We start from the raw sequence: 16,497 nt of genomic DNA, 5'->3' as shown, positions 1-16,497 counted from the left end.
CATCTTTAAAAAAACAAAATAAAAAGCAAAACAAAAAAACAAAAAACTGTGGTACATTTCCACGATGGAATACTGCACAGCAAAAAGAAAGAAGAAATTCCTGCCTTTTGCGACAGCATGGATGGAACTGGGGACTATTATACTAAATGAAATAAGCCAGTCGGTGAAAGACAAATGCCAAATGATCTCACTTATAACTGGGATCTAACGAACAAAATAAAATAACGAGCATAATGGACCCAGAGACATGGAAACATGGAACTGACTGACAGCTGTAAGAGGGGAGGAGGGAAGGGGCAGATGGTAGGAAGAAGGGGAAGGAATTAGTCAAAGAACATGTATGAATGACACATGGACATGGACAAGGGAGTGGGGATTGACTGAGGAAGTGGGATGGGCTGAGCGGGGAGCGGGCGGCAAAGGGGAAAACACACTAGGACAAGTATAATAGAATAAACTATTTTTAATAAGCAATCAAAAACTAACTTTATCATTACACAGGAATTCAGGGTGGAAACTATAAAACCCTTTGAGAGCAAGAACCGAAGTCTTTATAGCATCCTATATCACTTATTTATCTTTATAGAATTAATACACAATCACAAACTTATGAAAAAAATCTTTATGAGAATGCTATTTAAAATTCTGAATGATAAATTCATTGGTAAAGACTTAAGGTCTAGAATATAATCTTAAAGCATCTGTCTACCAGCCAGTCCATAGTTACTGCCAAATGAATAACTGATGTAGCTCAATACCTAAAGAAAATGATTATAAATCAGTTTGGCAAAAAGGCATTTTTGTCCTTGGCATGGGCTACAACATGTAACAAGGTTTAATAACTGGTGAAAAGGGTAAAAGAATTTCAAAAGAAATCTCAATTGGATAAACAAAATTTGAATTAGCAAAATAATACTATTTGTATACAAAACTGTAAGAAAAATTCTATGGACAAATATAGATGATGTTATCAAAGACATTTTCTATCAGTAAGATATAAAATATCTGTCTTCAGATTTTATGACTATCTGAATACCAAGACGTACTCATTTCTGTATCTTTAACAAGAAAAAAATTTGAAACAAGGAAAAGTTAGTGAAGAAGAAAAGCATCAAACATCACAAAATGAGACAAATTGATATAATTATTTTATTTTGTTATTAAAATGCAGTATAAAATAAATGGAATACTAGGTCCTTAAACCTCCCCCCTGCTTTCTGTAGTGACCTCATCTACTCCTACACACCGTACAAACCTTACATTCCACTAATCACTAATTAATAAGACATCAGAAAAAATAGCAAACATTTAATGCAAACAAAATATATTTTGAGATTTAGTGAACATACTTCATTTGTACAATAAAACAGTAACTGCTACTGAAATATTTAAAGGAAAAAACCAAAATTATAGAAAAATAACTCAGAAAAAATATCAATTTTTTGAGAGTATTTACGAACCGAATTTTCTTCCTCCTCTTCCAATTCCCGCTGCTGTTCTTCATGCCTTTTAGCTTTGATTTCCATAGCTTCTGCAATCAGGTCTCTTAAAATCGATACAGGTTTTGCGTTCTTGATAAAAGGATGCTAGAAAAGTAAAATTCAATGGTACAATTTTGAAAGATTTAAAAAATTATATCTAAAATTATATGTAAATGCAAACCAGGATATTAGCCTTCAATGACTGTTATTATCCAAAATTAAATGTAGAGCTTAAGAATAGAGAATATTTCAGCTGATCTACAAATTAAGAGTTTGCTTTTAGGTTTACTTGTTTTTAAAACCCATTAAATCACAAACACAGAAATGCAATTCTGTTACTAAAACTACATTAGTGAAAACTACCTTAAAGATATAATTGTCCAAAAAGAAATTGGACTTACAACCAAGATGGAGGCGTAGACAGACATACTGCTTCTCCCTCTACAACTAAGAAAGGATACAATTACCTCAAAACTAGAGACAACCAGAAGTTCCAGAAAACTGAGCTGCATGAAAGTCCAACAAACCAAGATATAAAGAAGAAATACTCATCCAGACAGGTAGGAGGGGCGGAGACGGGGCGGACAGGAGGTGGTGTAGTGGTGGCAGCAGATGCGGCAGCGGCAGACTGGCGGAAAGCGAAATCACATGTTTTAAAAGGTAGGGAGGGACACCCGGGGAGCACTTCCAGCACCAGCACCAACACCAGCACCAGCACCAACACCAGCACCAGACCAGACCTTGCAACTCACGGTCTCAGTGCCGGGGACAATAAAGCCTCATTGTTTTTGACTGTGAAAACCCGTGGGGGTTGGGGTGGAGGCAGAAACTGTCAGTCTCTCAGCAGAGTCCACTTGTTTAAAAGGCCCCCATGGTCCTAGAATGTTCACAGATCCACCCACTCTGAGAACAATAGCCAGGGCAACAGCTAGAGAGGCACCAGTCCCATATGAAGCGGGAGAAGTGCCTGGAACAGGGGCAAGTGCTGAGCAAGTGGCATTGTTCCCTCTCGGATCCCTCCCCCCCACACATTGCCACAACGTGGTGAAACAGGTCACCCTGTACTGATGAATCCCTAAGGCTTCGCCCCTTATAACATAACAGGAGCGATAGCTCTACCTGGGATGCAGAGGCAAACAAACACCAGAGCCTGTCAGAATGAGGAGACAGAGAAGTATGGCCCAAAAGGGGGAACGGATCAAGGTTCCAGTGGGAGAACTAAGCGACGAGGAGAGCCAACCTAATAAACGAGGAGATGACCAATCTAACAGACACAGAGTTCAAAACACTGGTGATAAAGCTGCTCACAGGCTTGACAGATATGCTTGAGTACAGCAAAAGCGTAAGAGAAGAAGTGAAGACTATGCTAAATGAAACAAAGGAAAATCCACACAAAACCAATGGTGAAGGGAAGGAAACCAGGGTTCAAATCAATGATTTGAAACATAAGGAAGCAAAAAACAGTCAACCAATACAGAATGATGAAACAAGAACTGAAAAAAATGAGGAGAGGCTTAGGAACCTCTGGGGCAACTTTAAATGTGCCAACATCCAAACCATAAGGGAGTCAGAAGGAGAAGAGGAAGAGCAAGAAATTGAAAAGTTATGTGAGAAAATAATGAAGGAAAACTCCCCAAATTTGGCAAAGAAAATAGACATACAAGTCCAGGAAGCACAGAGAGTCCCAAACAAGCTAGACCCAAAAAAGACCACACCAAGACACATCATTATTAAAATGCCAAAGGTTCAAGATAAAGAATCTTTTTTTTTTTTTCTCAGTTCAAGTTTAATAGAAACTACAAAAGATAAGAGGTGATGCCCACTAGTGTACACATCAGTTGGCCTGCTCCGTAAGTTCAGGGCATTTCCTCCAGAAAAAGAAAAGCTGGCCTCCCCAAATCCTGCAGGAAAGGCCTGTCCTGTCCCATACCACATCTGGCCTAAATCTAAGGTCTTGTGTTTTAAGCATGACAACAGTAAAAGAGAGGTTTTGTTCTCATGGCTGTACACTGCCGCCATGACCCTGTAATGGCCCAGTGCTCACTTCTGCTTAGAGAAATATTCTTTGCTCTTCTGGACATCAGGCTTGATGGTATCACTGTCAGGTTTCCAGCCAGTTGGGCACACTTCCCCATGTTTGTCAGTGAACTGGAAAGCCTAAACTAGTCTCAGAGTATCATCCACAGAGCGGCCAACAGGAAGGTCGTTTACAGTGATCTGGCGAAGGATACCTTTGTCATCTACGATAAAGAGGCCCCTGAATGAGATACCTTCATCAGCCTTTAAGACCCCATAGTCATGAGCAATGGGCATGTTTGGGGTCTGATACCAAGGGAATGTTCATAGGTCCCAGTCCTCCTTGTTCCCTGGGTGTGTTGATCCAGGTCAGGTGACAGAAGTGAGAACCCACAGAAGCCCCAATCACCTGGCAGTTGAGTTTCTTAAATTCTTCTGCTCTGTCACTGAAAGCAATGACCTCCAAGGGGCAGTCAAAGGTAAAGTCAAGAGGATAAAAGAAGAACACCACATATTTTCTTTTGTAGTCACATAGGCTGATATCCTTGAACTGACCATCTGGCATAACAGCTGTGGCTTTGAAGTTGGGGGCAGGGTGCCCAATTTTAGCACTTCCAGAAGACATCTTGCTATCAGCAGCTCCAAGACACAAACACCAAGACCAGCAGGTCAGGAAGAAGATTCTGGAAGCGCCTAAAGAGAGAATCTTAAAAGCAGCAAGAGAAAACCAGAGATTTATCTACAAAGGGGTGACTATAAGACTACCTATCAGCTGATTTCTCAGAGGACACTTTGCAGGCAAGAAGGGACTGCCAAGAAGTATTCAAGGTGATGAAAGGCAATCTGCAACCAAGATTACTCTATTCAGCAAAGCTGTCATTTAGAATGGAAGGGCAGATGAAGTGCTTCCCAGACAAGGTAAAGCTAAAGGAGCTCATCATCACCAAGCCATTATTATATGAAATGTCAAAGGGACTTACTTAAGAATAAGAAGATCAAGATTATGAATACTAAAATGACAACAAACTTACAACTATCAACAACTGAATCTAAAAAATAAAAACAAAATCCAACTAAGCAAATCAGAATAGGAACAGAATCATAGGTATGGGAATCATTTGGAGGGTTATCAGCTGGGAGGGGGAAGGGAGAAATGAGGAAATGGTGCAGGGATTAAGAAGCATAATTGGTTGGTACAAAACAGACATAAGGAAGTTAAGAATAATATAGGAAAGGGTGAAGCCAAAGAACTTATATGCATGACCCATGGACATGAACTAAGGGGGGTGGGATTGCTGGAGGGAAGGGGGGTACTGGGCAGAGAGGAGCAAAGGGAAAAAACATTGGGACTACTGTAACAACATAATCAATAAAATGTACTTTAAAACAAAAAAAGATAAACTGTCCAAAGGAAGTGCTGATTAGGGAAGAAAAAGATACAATTAAAAAAAAAAATTGGTGGATTTATTGTGAGCGTTTCTCACAATATGGGGGCTCATCCGGGATCCTCCGCCTGTGTGCGGGAAGGGGCTCTGAGCCGAGGTGGGGAGATGCGTCCTACCCGCTTTTAGGTAGCTCGCTCGACCCAGGGCCCACCCGCCTCACAGTGTCCAGAAACGACTCAAGACTTCTTGTTGGGACAGCAGTGGATCGACGCAGGGGGGAACTAAAAGTAAAAAAAGAAAAAAGCAAACACTGCGGTAATCAGGCAACCTCATGCACAGGCCAAGGAAAGAAGAGGAATAATCAGATGGGCTGCAATAAGAATATGGAAAAGCAAGCATCCTCCTGGTCAAGGAATTGCCCCGGCCTAATAAGTTTCCCAATATAAATCCTAGATGGGATAATAACAGGCAGGAGGATAGGGCCTAAGGAGTCGTTCCCCTGAGCACAGAATTCCTCCAAGGTATTCAAAATACAGCAAGAAAGAGACAAAACTCCATCAGCATTCCTACAGAAGCTCAAGGACCAGAAGAGAAAGTATTCTGGTCTAGATTCAGAGAACGCTGTAGGGCAGGGACTATTAAAAGTTACCTTTGTAACAAAGGCTGGCCAAATATTTGTAAACAAAAATTGCAGAAAGTAAGTGAATTGGACAGAAGGAACAATTAAAAAAAACCCTCAGGAAAGCTCAAAGGTGGTTAGAAAAGAGAAGCAAAAACTTCAGAAAGCTGCAGAATATCTCTGCATATCTAAAAACTTTTAGCTGCCAAATACTGAGTTTGAGTATAGTCCTTCACAGTGTGAAAAAGAACAAGGATTGGAAGCATGTTATGGTTTATTCTAAAGAAGTAAAAGGTATTTAGAAAGTTTGTGAATGTTACAGAAGGTCTGTTGGGAGTTATAAAGATAAATGGAAAAGGGTGTGAAAGTTTGAACCTGAAGAAAAAGAAACCTCAGCTGCTTATTTTCTGATCTTCTGTTTCTGCTCTGGAAAGGAAATCAAGGTTTCCCGGAGAAAGTTAAAGCTTCACACTATGTAGGAAAGTAAACAAGGAAAAGTGTAAGCATGGAAATAAAGAAGGTTTGTGAGAGATATATAGAAGTTTTGTTAGAAATTTGTGAAAGTTCTGAAAAGAAATTGTATGGTTTTAGTAATGGACAATATAATGCATGGAAATGCAATTTTGAAGTTACAAGGATTTTCCTTCATGCTTTTATATTTTTCTCCCTACCTAATCCCTCCAGTATTTAGCATTCTAAAGAAGTAAGCAATGACATAAGGTTTCTTTGCATAAAACTAATAAGACCAGTTGCTAATGGTGGTTTTGTCAACCGAGGCATGCCTGAAGGAGGCATGCCCAGGCTCTGGTTGTTACCAGAAAGCCCTGGGGAACAGGAATTGACTTTCAATGCTAATGAAAGCCAAGGAGGAAAAAGCCTAATACCCTGGTTGGTTGTGCAGCTCGTGGCAATCTTTCTAGGGAAAGGACTAAGGTTGCTTTCCTGAAAGATGGCTAGGAGAAACCTTAAGGCACAATGAAAAACCTGAAGGACTTATGAAAAGCGTGGGTTTTACGGGCAAGGCCAGATGGCAAGTGTGTGGCTCAGCTTCTGTGCCCAGAAGGGCAGACTTAAAGTCAACCTGAATGTTCCTAGTGTGAGTTCCAGCAAAGCAGACTTTAAAATAACATAAAATCAATTGCTGCTCTTGTTGTGTTTATGCAAATAAACAAGCTAAATTAAAAATGGACTTAGTGCAGTCGCTTTAATAACAAGGAGGGTAATCTTAAGGAGAAAAATTATGATTTAAGAAAAATCACAATGCTCACAGTAGACTATAAATTAGTACTGCTAACTGTCTTTAAAAGTTTGTTTTCATTTAAAAGCTAAAACTAGGTTTGTGGGGACTCCCAGCCAAGATGGAGGCATAAACAGACACACTGTGTCTCCCTCCACAACTAAGAAGGAATACAACTACCTCAAAACTAGAACCAGAAGTTCCAGAAAATCAAACTGCATAAAAGTCCAGCAAACAAAGATATAAAGAAGAAATACTCATCCAGACAGGTAGGAGGGGAGGAACTGGGGCCGAGAGGACGCGGTGTGGTGGCAGCAGCAGTGGCAACAGCAGCGGCAGCAGTGGCAGGCCAGCAGAAAGTGCAGTCACATGTTTTAAAAGGTCAAGAGGGACACCTGGGGAGTGTTCCCAGCTCCTCACCGGACCTCACAGCTCAGAGTCCCAGCACCAGGGAAAATCAAGCCTCATTGCTTCTGACTGTGCAAACCAGTGGGGGTTGGAGTGGAAGCAGAAACTGCCAGTCTCAGCAGAGTCCGCTTGTTTAAAGGGCCCCCACAGTCCTAGAACATCTGCAGACCCACCAACTCTGGGAATAACGGCCAGGGCAGCAGCTAGAGGGGCGCCAGTCCGGTGCAGAAGTGAGAGAGGTGTCTGGAAAAGGGGCGAGTGCTGGGCAGGCAGCATTGTTCCCTCTCGGAACCCTCCCCCACATACAGTGCCACAACGTGGTGAAACCGGTCGCCCTGCACTGACAAATCCCTAAGGCTCTGCCCAGTACAACGTAACAGGAGCGACGGCTCTACCTGGGACACAGAGGCAAACAAACACAGGAGCCTGTCAGAATGAGGAGACAGGGAAGTATGGCCCAAAAGGGAGAATGGATCAAGGTTCCAGTGGGAGAACTAAGCGACAAAGAGATACCCAACCTAACAGACGAGGAGATACCCAACCTAACAGATGAGGAGATAGCCAACCTAACAGATGAGGAGATAGACAACCTAACAGACGCAGAATTCAAAACACTGGTGATAAAGATGCTCATGGGCTTGACAGATACGCTTGAGTACGGCAAATGTATAAGCGAAGAAGTGAAGGCTATGCTAAGTGAAATGAAGGAAAATCCACACAAAACCAATGGTGAAGGGAAGGAAACCGGGGTTCAAATCAATGATTTCGAACATAAGGAAGAAAAAAACAGTCAACCAGTGCAGAATGATGAAACAAGAATTGAAAAAATGAGGAAAACTTCCCAAATTTTGCAAAGGAGATGGACATATAGGTCCGGGTAGCACGGAGAGTCCTGGGCGAGCTGGATTCAGAGGGGAGCACATCAGGACGTATCATGACTGAGATGCCAAAGGTGAAACATAAAGAGAGAGTCCTGGAGGCAGCAAGAGAGAGGCAGAGAGTTGCCTACATGGGGGTGCCTATAGAACTATCAGCTGATTTCTCAGAGGACACTCTGCAGGCAGGAAGGGACTGGCAAGCAGTATTCAATATGATGAAAGGCAACCTGCAACCAAGATTACTTTATCCAGCAAAGCTCTCATTTGAAATGGAAGGGCAGATGAAGTGCTTCCCAGACAAGTTAAAGCTAAAGGAGTTCATCATCACCAAGCCATTATTATATGAAATGTCAAAGGGACTTAGTTAAGAAAAAGACGATCAAAACTATGAACACTAAAGTGACAACAAACTCACAACTATCAACAACTGAATCTAAAAAATATAAACAAAATCCAATGAAGCAAACCAGAATAGGAACAGAATCATAGGTATGAGGATCATTTGGAGGGTTATCAGCTGGGAGGGGGAAGGGGAGAAATGGGGAAATGGTGCAGGACCTAAGAAGCATAATTGGTTGGTATAAAATAGACAGGAGGACGTTAAGAATAATATAGGAAAGGGTGAATCCAAAGAATTTATATGCATGACCCATGGACATGAACTAAGGGGGGTGGGATTGCTGGAGGGAAGGTGGGTACTGGGCAGAGGGGAGCAAAGGCAAAAAAAAATAAAAAATTGGAACTACTGTAACAACATAATAAAATACACTTAAAAAAATGGTGATTACATTACATATAAAGATAAAGTTATTTGGTATTAGTTACAGATTTTAATTAATCTTAACAAGCTAAGAGCCAGAATCAGTGGTAAAAAGAAGGGTGAATATTGTGTTACTTCTTTTACATATTTTCTAAATTTTATTAGGTCTTGAAAATGTAATAATTTCCAATGGAAAAATAAAAAACGACCAATAAAAATTTTTCAGAAAATAAGTATTGCTTCATTTCTACAATGCACACATGTAAAACAATTTTTCACTTTTTTTTCATTCCACCCTAATCTAGCTAAAATATCTGAGTTTATTACAAATCTGATAAACAGAATGGAAAGCACCAGAACAAATCTGGGTTTCTGATGGTTTTTTATTGAGGGAAGAGTGTGAGAGAAGTAGAGGGTAAGATTAAAAGCATAATTTGGGATAGATAACCTTATTTTGAGTCAGCAATACAGCTTCAAGATGTAATTTTCATAATTAATTATCAGCAGATAGACTGGCTGGTTTGGCTCAGTGGATTGAGCATCGGCCTGCGAGCTAAGTGTCGCTGGTTCGATCTTCCAGTCAGGGCACATCAGAGAAGGAAAACTCTGACTCCAAAAAACCTCCGCTGCCTTGCGGCATACCTCTTCAGGGGAAAGGCTAAGGGAGTAAACCCCGACAGAAAATCCGGAGCCGGAGTCCCTAAGGCGGTTTGACGTTGTAGTCAACACCGGCAACTCCTGCGGCGCACCTGAAGCCAAGCTGTATTGACTCCGTCTTTCCCTTGGATCCTTCAGCTGCGAAGAGAGGGGGGGTCTGCTGCATGGGCAACAGCAGACCCTCCATATCACCCTGCCCAGGCTCTGTAGCTTCAGCTTCACTGGAGAGGACACTCCAGCGTCATCACAAGATGTCGATTCAACACGGGAGGAGACAGATACCGTGTCACTCCCGAGTCGGACAGCACAACCATTCTCGGCGGTGCAGATAGACTCTTAAGAAGCTACACCATCGTCTCTCGAGACGGACGGCTGCCGACGAGATAGACTCAGGTAAAAGGTAAGTTATTTTAATAAAGAACACAAAAATACTTTAAAAAAAATTATTTGTTTATTTATTTATTTTATTTTTAGAGAGAGGGGAAAGGAGAAAGAGAGGGAGAGAAACATCCCTGTGTGGTTGCCTCTCACTCGCGCCCCCAACTGGGGACCTGACGTACAACCTATTCATGTGCCCTGATTGGGAATCAAACCAGCGACACTTGGCTTGCAGGCCGACGCAAAAATATTCTTAAAAGACAAAAATATTTTAGTGCTAAAGAAGAAATTACAGACATATGGAAAAGGCTTTAAAATGGTAAAGATATATCATTTGGGAAAAGAATAAGTGAGCATTTTACTAGATTACAGAAATAATAGGATCAACAGCAAAGAACCAATAAATTCTTTTATAACAGTTATGAATTAATCACTACATAAATTAAGTTCTATTAACATAGCTGTGGTGGAGACTCCTAGTTCCACCAAAACAGAGTTGTGGCTAGATGTGTGGCAGCCCAGCTAGAGCCTACCTTTCTTAGTCTCCCTTTCAGCTGGTTGTAACTAGGAGATTAAATTCTGTCAACAGAATGGAATGAATGGAACGGAATGAAATGAGAGTGTCTGTGTTGTGTTCCACTTCCTGATCTGGGCCTTAAAACGTTGCATGTTGCCCTGGCTCCTGTGGCTCAGTGGGTGGAGCGCCGGCCTGTGAACCAAAGGTTGCCAGTTCCACTCCCTGTCAGGGCACATGTCTGGGTTGCGGGCCAGGTCCCTGGTTGGGGGCCTGTGAGAGGCAATCGATTAATGTTTCTTCTTTATCTCTTCCTTTTCCTCTTTCTAAAAAATAAGTAAAATCTTAAAAAAAAAAAAAATTGCATGTGCACTCTTCCATGACTTCTCTTTCTGCTAAGCTGGAAAACAGACAGAGATAGTGCCCTAGAGAACAAGGAAGAAACTCCAGTCTTACACTGAACATTTTTGAGAAACATTTGTGGAAAGCCCTCTCTCCCCTAAAAAACAACTGAAAACATGTTCTATGTCCTTAAGGAACTTATCTAGAATAAGGAATAAAACACAAACACATACAAACAATTACCATGTAACATATAAGTTATATTTATGATGGTTTAGCACAACCTAGATGATTAAGAGATGTAAAAGGAGAATAGGTGAGGTAATTTTAGGTGCCTCATACAGAATAAACCATTTTAGAGGGGAGGACAAGTATGAACAGTATGAACAAACACACCAAGACAGGGAAAGTATGTTAGAACCCAGTAGGAAGATCTGCCTTGTCAAGACAGAAACGCTGTTTAGAGAAATGGTGTTCTATGAGTTTAGATATGAGTACAAGCAGCAGTGGGATAAGAAGGATACATGGTTAGAATGACATGCCTGACTTTTGTCTGAGAGCCACTTTAATTACATAAGCAAGAGAATAATATAAGGAAAAGAATGCCTTTGATAGCATAATCCTACAGTAGAATGTAGAAAAAAACAAAATAGAATGAGGAGGAACTGTAATAAGAACGATGTGAATTATAAGAGCCTGAATTAAAAAAAAAAAACAACAGCTGCCACAATTGAGAAAAGTGAATCTGATGAAAGTACTCCTTAGAATAATTTAGTGACTATACATTAAGAGAACTAGAAGAAGACCAACACTGCAAAAACTGGGGACCAATAGAATTATATCTCTTTTAAAGAGCATAGAAATCTCAAGTTGTATTATACTTTATCTTTCCAGGGAAAAAAATTATGAGCCAATCCTCCAAGCCACAGCTTTAGCTGAAAGAACTGTTGCCAAAATACATATACAGGTTCATCATTCTACTGCAAACTTGCTTTCGTGCAGTTAATTGTGAACTAACTACCCAGTGTTTGCTACCATTAGTCTACAGAGCTTCACGTTCTTAATCTCACAATCTTGATATGTCTGATTTCATCTGTAGTCATTTTTTTACATAACCATGACATTCAGAAGACAAGTATTATCAGACATACTGCAGATTCTAAAGAATATTTTAAAGTCTTTTTTAAAGCAGCAAGTAATAAAATTAAAAGATGCAAAGCAGCACAAGAATAGAACAACAAAAACCAGAGAAAACAAGATGGCAAAAAAAACCCAACCTGTTAATTGTGATTCAAGTGTTACTGGCACATACAAGTAAATAAATGGGTTGAATCTCCATTTATTAATAGTACTTTAGTTCCTTAAAGCCACTTAGTTCATAAGATAAATTCAACTACATGCTTTTTACATAAGATATACTTAAATAAATCCAACTCATGTTTTCCCAAGAGGCATATGGAAAAGAACCTGGGTAAAAAATCAAAGACAAGCAATGAAATATTAGTCACACATAAAAAGATATAAAGAATAACACAATTAAGAAAGTAGAATTAAAGGCAAAGTAAATGAAGAATGTTATTTAATATTAATAAGGGACACACTATAAAGAAAGATACTATACACTAGATATATTAGTATAGCATTATGATATGTAAAAGAAACTACAAAGACGTATGTTGATCTAAATAAGACAGAAAATATTAATATTACTTTTTTCAGTCACTGAGAAATAAAATAGGTAAAAAGAAAAGATTAAAATCTAAATGATATAATCGGATTGAATTAACACAAAAATCAATAAGCAGAAGTTATATCTTTTTGTTAAATGCCTATCAAAGTATGTGGTATCAGTATAGGAATGGAAAACATAATGAAACAATATAATGCCCAGAAACAGAATATAATACACAAAATAAACTGGCATATTATAAAGATAGCATTGTTAATCATTGAGAGAAAAATTACTCAAACAAAAACTGGTGCTGAGATAATATTGGGGAAAAATTAAACTAGATCTTTACCACAAAAATACCAAAATAAATTCCATATAGATTAAAAATTAAAGTTTAAAAAGTGGAAATACACAACAGAATGTTTATATTTAACCCCATGTCATAAAAACAAAAGAAACAATAAGATGATATAAATACATACAACTTAAATATGTATGAATGGTCAAAAAAATGAATGAACTAAAAGCTACATTTGTAACATTTACATCAGAAAGAAGGGTGATTAAATGAAGTGTTTTTAAAAGAATATCAGTAAGGAAAAGATTAACACACCAATTTCTTAAAGGCAATGAATTTTCACTATTTCTAATGAATCTACAGTAAAACCTAAACTAAAATAGGGTGAGCATTCTGAAATCACTTGAACTAATAAAAAAAAAAATCCCAAATCAAAACTGCCCCTACAAAAGCCTGCTCTCCTGATCAAAAAGATCAGGAAAGGGCCAGCTAGTGAGACAAAACTTCTTGACAATAACCATCCTAAGCCAGCCTTGCACCACTGAGAAAACATTGGCCCCAACCCTGCCAGCTAAGGCTAAGTAGGCAATCTATACTTCCGCCCTCTGGAGAGTATTCAATTCTTCTATTGACATAGTGTCAGAGAAGACCAAGTGTTGAGCTAGGGCTCTTATCTCCATCAGGCAGTATAAAGAGTCCCCTCCCTCCTCCAGTGAGGAGTGTCAGCAGGGACTATGTGGGAGCCTGAATTTACACCCCTACCAACAATAATAAAGAAACCCCACCCCCTCCCAGGTGCAGTGAAATAAGAGGAGGCCTAGCAGAGTCAGAACTTTCATCATCACCCACCTATAATGAGGCCCCCTAGTGCCATTAAAGGTGACTTGGGGAGCTTGAGCTCTCACCCCTGTCCAATAGTAGTAAGAAATCCCTCCCTACCACACATGTCAAAGGAGACTAAGTTGGGGACCTAGACTTCTACTGCTACCTGGCAGAAATTAGGTGGTACCCCCTTCCTCCACTAAAATATTGTCAGAGGACTCCTGTTATAACAGAAAATTTAAATGAGATGCAGCGTTTCATAATATAATACTGAAAATGTCTAGGTTTCAAGTGAAAATCACTCACCATATCAAGAAGCAGGAAAATCTGAAATAGCAAAGATAACAGACACCAATATCAAGATAACACAGATGTCAGAATTATCTGACACGGATTTTTAAATACCCATCATAAAAATGTTTCAATGAGCAATTTTAAGCATGCCTGTAAACAAATAAAAATTAGAATATCTGAACAAAGTAGAAAAATAAACAAATGAAAATTTTCAAACTACAAAATTACCAAAATTAAAAATATGACCAATGGGCTGAACAGCAGAACGAGGACAGAGGAAACAGCAAGCTGGAACATAGAACAGTAGAAAGTACACAATATATTCAACAGAGAGAAACCAGACTGGAATAAAAATGAACAGCACCTCAGTGACCTGAACAACTAAAACAAAAGATCTAACATTTGCACCAATGAAGTCATAGAAAGAGAAGAGAAAGAGAATATGGCTGAAAAGTGTTTGAAAAAAATGACTGAAGAATTCCCCAAAATTAGCAAGAAATATAAACCTACAGATTCAAAAAGCTGAACAAATCGCAAACAGAATAAATCTCAAGAAATCCATACCAAGACACATTATAATTAAATTTCTGAAAATTAAGACAAAAGAATCTTGTAAAGAACAAGGGGTAAAACAATTCAGATGACAGATTTATTTCTCTTAAGAAACCATGGGTGGGGAGGAAGTGTCACAACATTTAAGTGCTGAAAGAAAAGAACTGACAACTGAGAAGTCTGTAGCCAGTGAAAATATCCTTCAGGAATAATGAGGAAAAAAGACATTCCCAGATGAAGGAAAACTAAGATAATTTGTTAAACAGACCCATCCTCATAAAAGAATATAAGAAAGTCCTCTAAACAGAAAAAAGTAATAAAAGAAGAAACATAGGAACATTAGGAGAAAGAGACAAAGAGTAAAACAGGGTAGGTAAATACAATAGATTTCCCTTATTTTCTTTAGTTTTCTCAATTGTTTAAAGGTTAAGGCAAATACTATCACACTGTTTTATATGGATATCAGTGTATGAAAAGAAATTATTTAAGGTAATATATTACCTTACAAGTTAGATAACATTTCAATTCCTCATTTGAACTGATAAAATGAAGAATAAGCCACACACCATACCATGGGAGTTCACAGAGTAACCCGTGATACCACCTGTTCTAGCCACACACAGAGTCAATCCAAATAATGGCAGATCTCAGTCAACCTAACATTCTTATAGGAGGCCAGCCTGGGACAGAGATGATTTTCAGGTTCTGAACTGTTCATAGGCAGGTATAAGGATACTCTTCAGATCAGGAATTCCAGTGCCACTAGGCTAAACTTGAACCTGGTCCTTTACTATCTCTGGTGTTTCAATTTCCTCATCTTTTAAAAACTACTAAGAGTTCAACTCAACAATTTCAAAGTATCTTTTCAGTCTGATTCTTCTGAACATACACAATTATCTATCTTGTGTCATACAAAATAAACCAATATAAAAAATCTTAGTATTTATCATGGTCAACAAATCAATATGGTATAATCTATACATGTAGGCTATAGACAGGTGTCCACTAAAACAGTAGTAAGATTGTCCTCTGAGAGTTAAAATATAGTTTAACGCATAACATATGACACATGCAAAAACTCCTTTAAGAGACAGAATGGCTTCTAGGAGTTCAGCAAAGTAAGACTCTAATGAGACTAAAGATAACTATCCTATCTAAAAAAATCTTTTTAAGTCAGAAGTTTGTTGTGCTAAATTGTGAATTCAATTCACAATGCATTAAGCAACAGGTACTAGGAGTGCAAAAGTAGTCCTCTCCCAAAAGGCATAGCCCCTGACCTTGAATCATTTACAATCCAGGAAAATGACAGAGAACTAAATTATTTTGTTCTAATATGGAACAACCAGCCTAAACAGGGATGAAAGGAGGGCTTTCTGAAGGAGCACCTTACTTGAATTAGAAACAAAGACAATGAGTAAGAAGGAGCCTTTTGGTGAAGGTGAGTCTTTAAACTGGTGGACATGGCGGAGGGTGAAGAGCGTGAGAAAAGGTACAGGGGATTGAAAAAGCACTGCCTGTATAAGAAACTACAAGTCTACTATTTCAGTATTTATAAAGAAAAAAACTGGGAGGTAGGAAGGGGTGAGTTATGAGGCCAGACAAGGACACCAAATTGTAACAGTGGGCCTTGAATGGTCAAGAACAGTGCAATTTTTTTTTTTTTTAAAGCAAGACAGTAAATATTGGCTCATAAGCACCATACATAACCACCATGTAAAACAAGAAGCATTGCTTACCCTTATTATAAAGAAGAATGCTTGGGCCAAACCCAACTAGAAGCTAGAGAATAACACAGCATGTTAATGTAGTCTATACAGGTTACCTTCTGGGCAGAAAGCAGAGTAGAGAAAGGATGGAGAGTGGGACTAGGGGACAAATGGAATAAATCTGGGATGATGATTTAATCTCTGTGTGATCTTCAGTGCCATGTAACCTTTCTGTGCTTCAGTATCCTCATCCACAAAATCAGGGTTATACTAGAATTTCACTTCTTAAATGCTTTGCAATCCCAAAAGCTCTAAGTTAAAAACAACAGAATTTCTTTTCTTGGAAAGATTAGGAAAGATTATGGAAGCAAGACTAGAAAGAAATACTGGTTAAATTATCCAAAATACCAGATATATTTGGATTTACTGTCACCATCAAATTTTATGAAATTTGTCTCACTTTTTGTTATTTTCTTGC

General features: G+C 38.9%; 1 protein-coding gene and 1 pseudogene across 1 annotated transcript in view; both read right to left on the bottom strand.

Annotated features, from left to right (window-relative positions):
* STK3 (serine/threonine kinase 3) overlaps window positions 1-16,497 on the bottom strand; it is a 258,261-nt gene that overhangs the window by 112,140 nt on the left and 129,624 nt on the right. The window contains exon 8 of the mRNA XM_090282782.1: window positions 1,461-1,586. Coding sequence (XP_090138908.1) covers window positions 1,461-1,586 — 126 coding nt within the window. The remainder of the gene's footprint in view (window positions 1-1,460; window positions 1,587-16,497) is intronic.
* On the bottom strand, window positions 3,278-4,139 carry LOC150004177 (peroxiredoxin-1 pseudogene; annotated as a pseudogene).

This window comes from Furipterus horrens, unplaced genomic scaffold (genome assembly GCF_987537825.1).
Source record: "Furipterus horrens unplaced genomic scaffold, mFurHor1.1.pri manual_scaffold_7, whole genome shotgun sequence".
Taxonomy (NCBI): domain Eukaryota; kingdom Metazoa; phylum Chordata; class Mammalia; order Chiroptera; family Furipteridae; genus Furipterus; species Furipterus horrens.
This window is presented reverse-complemented; position numbering and strand designations above follow the sequence as displayed.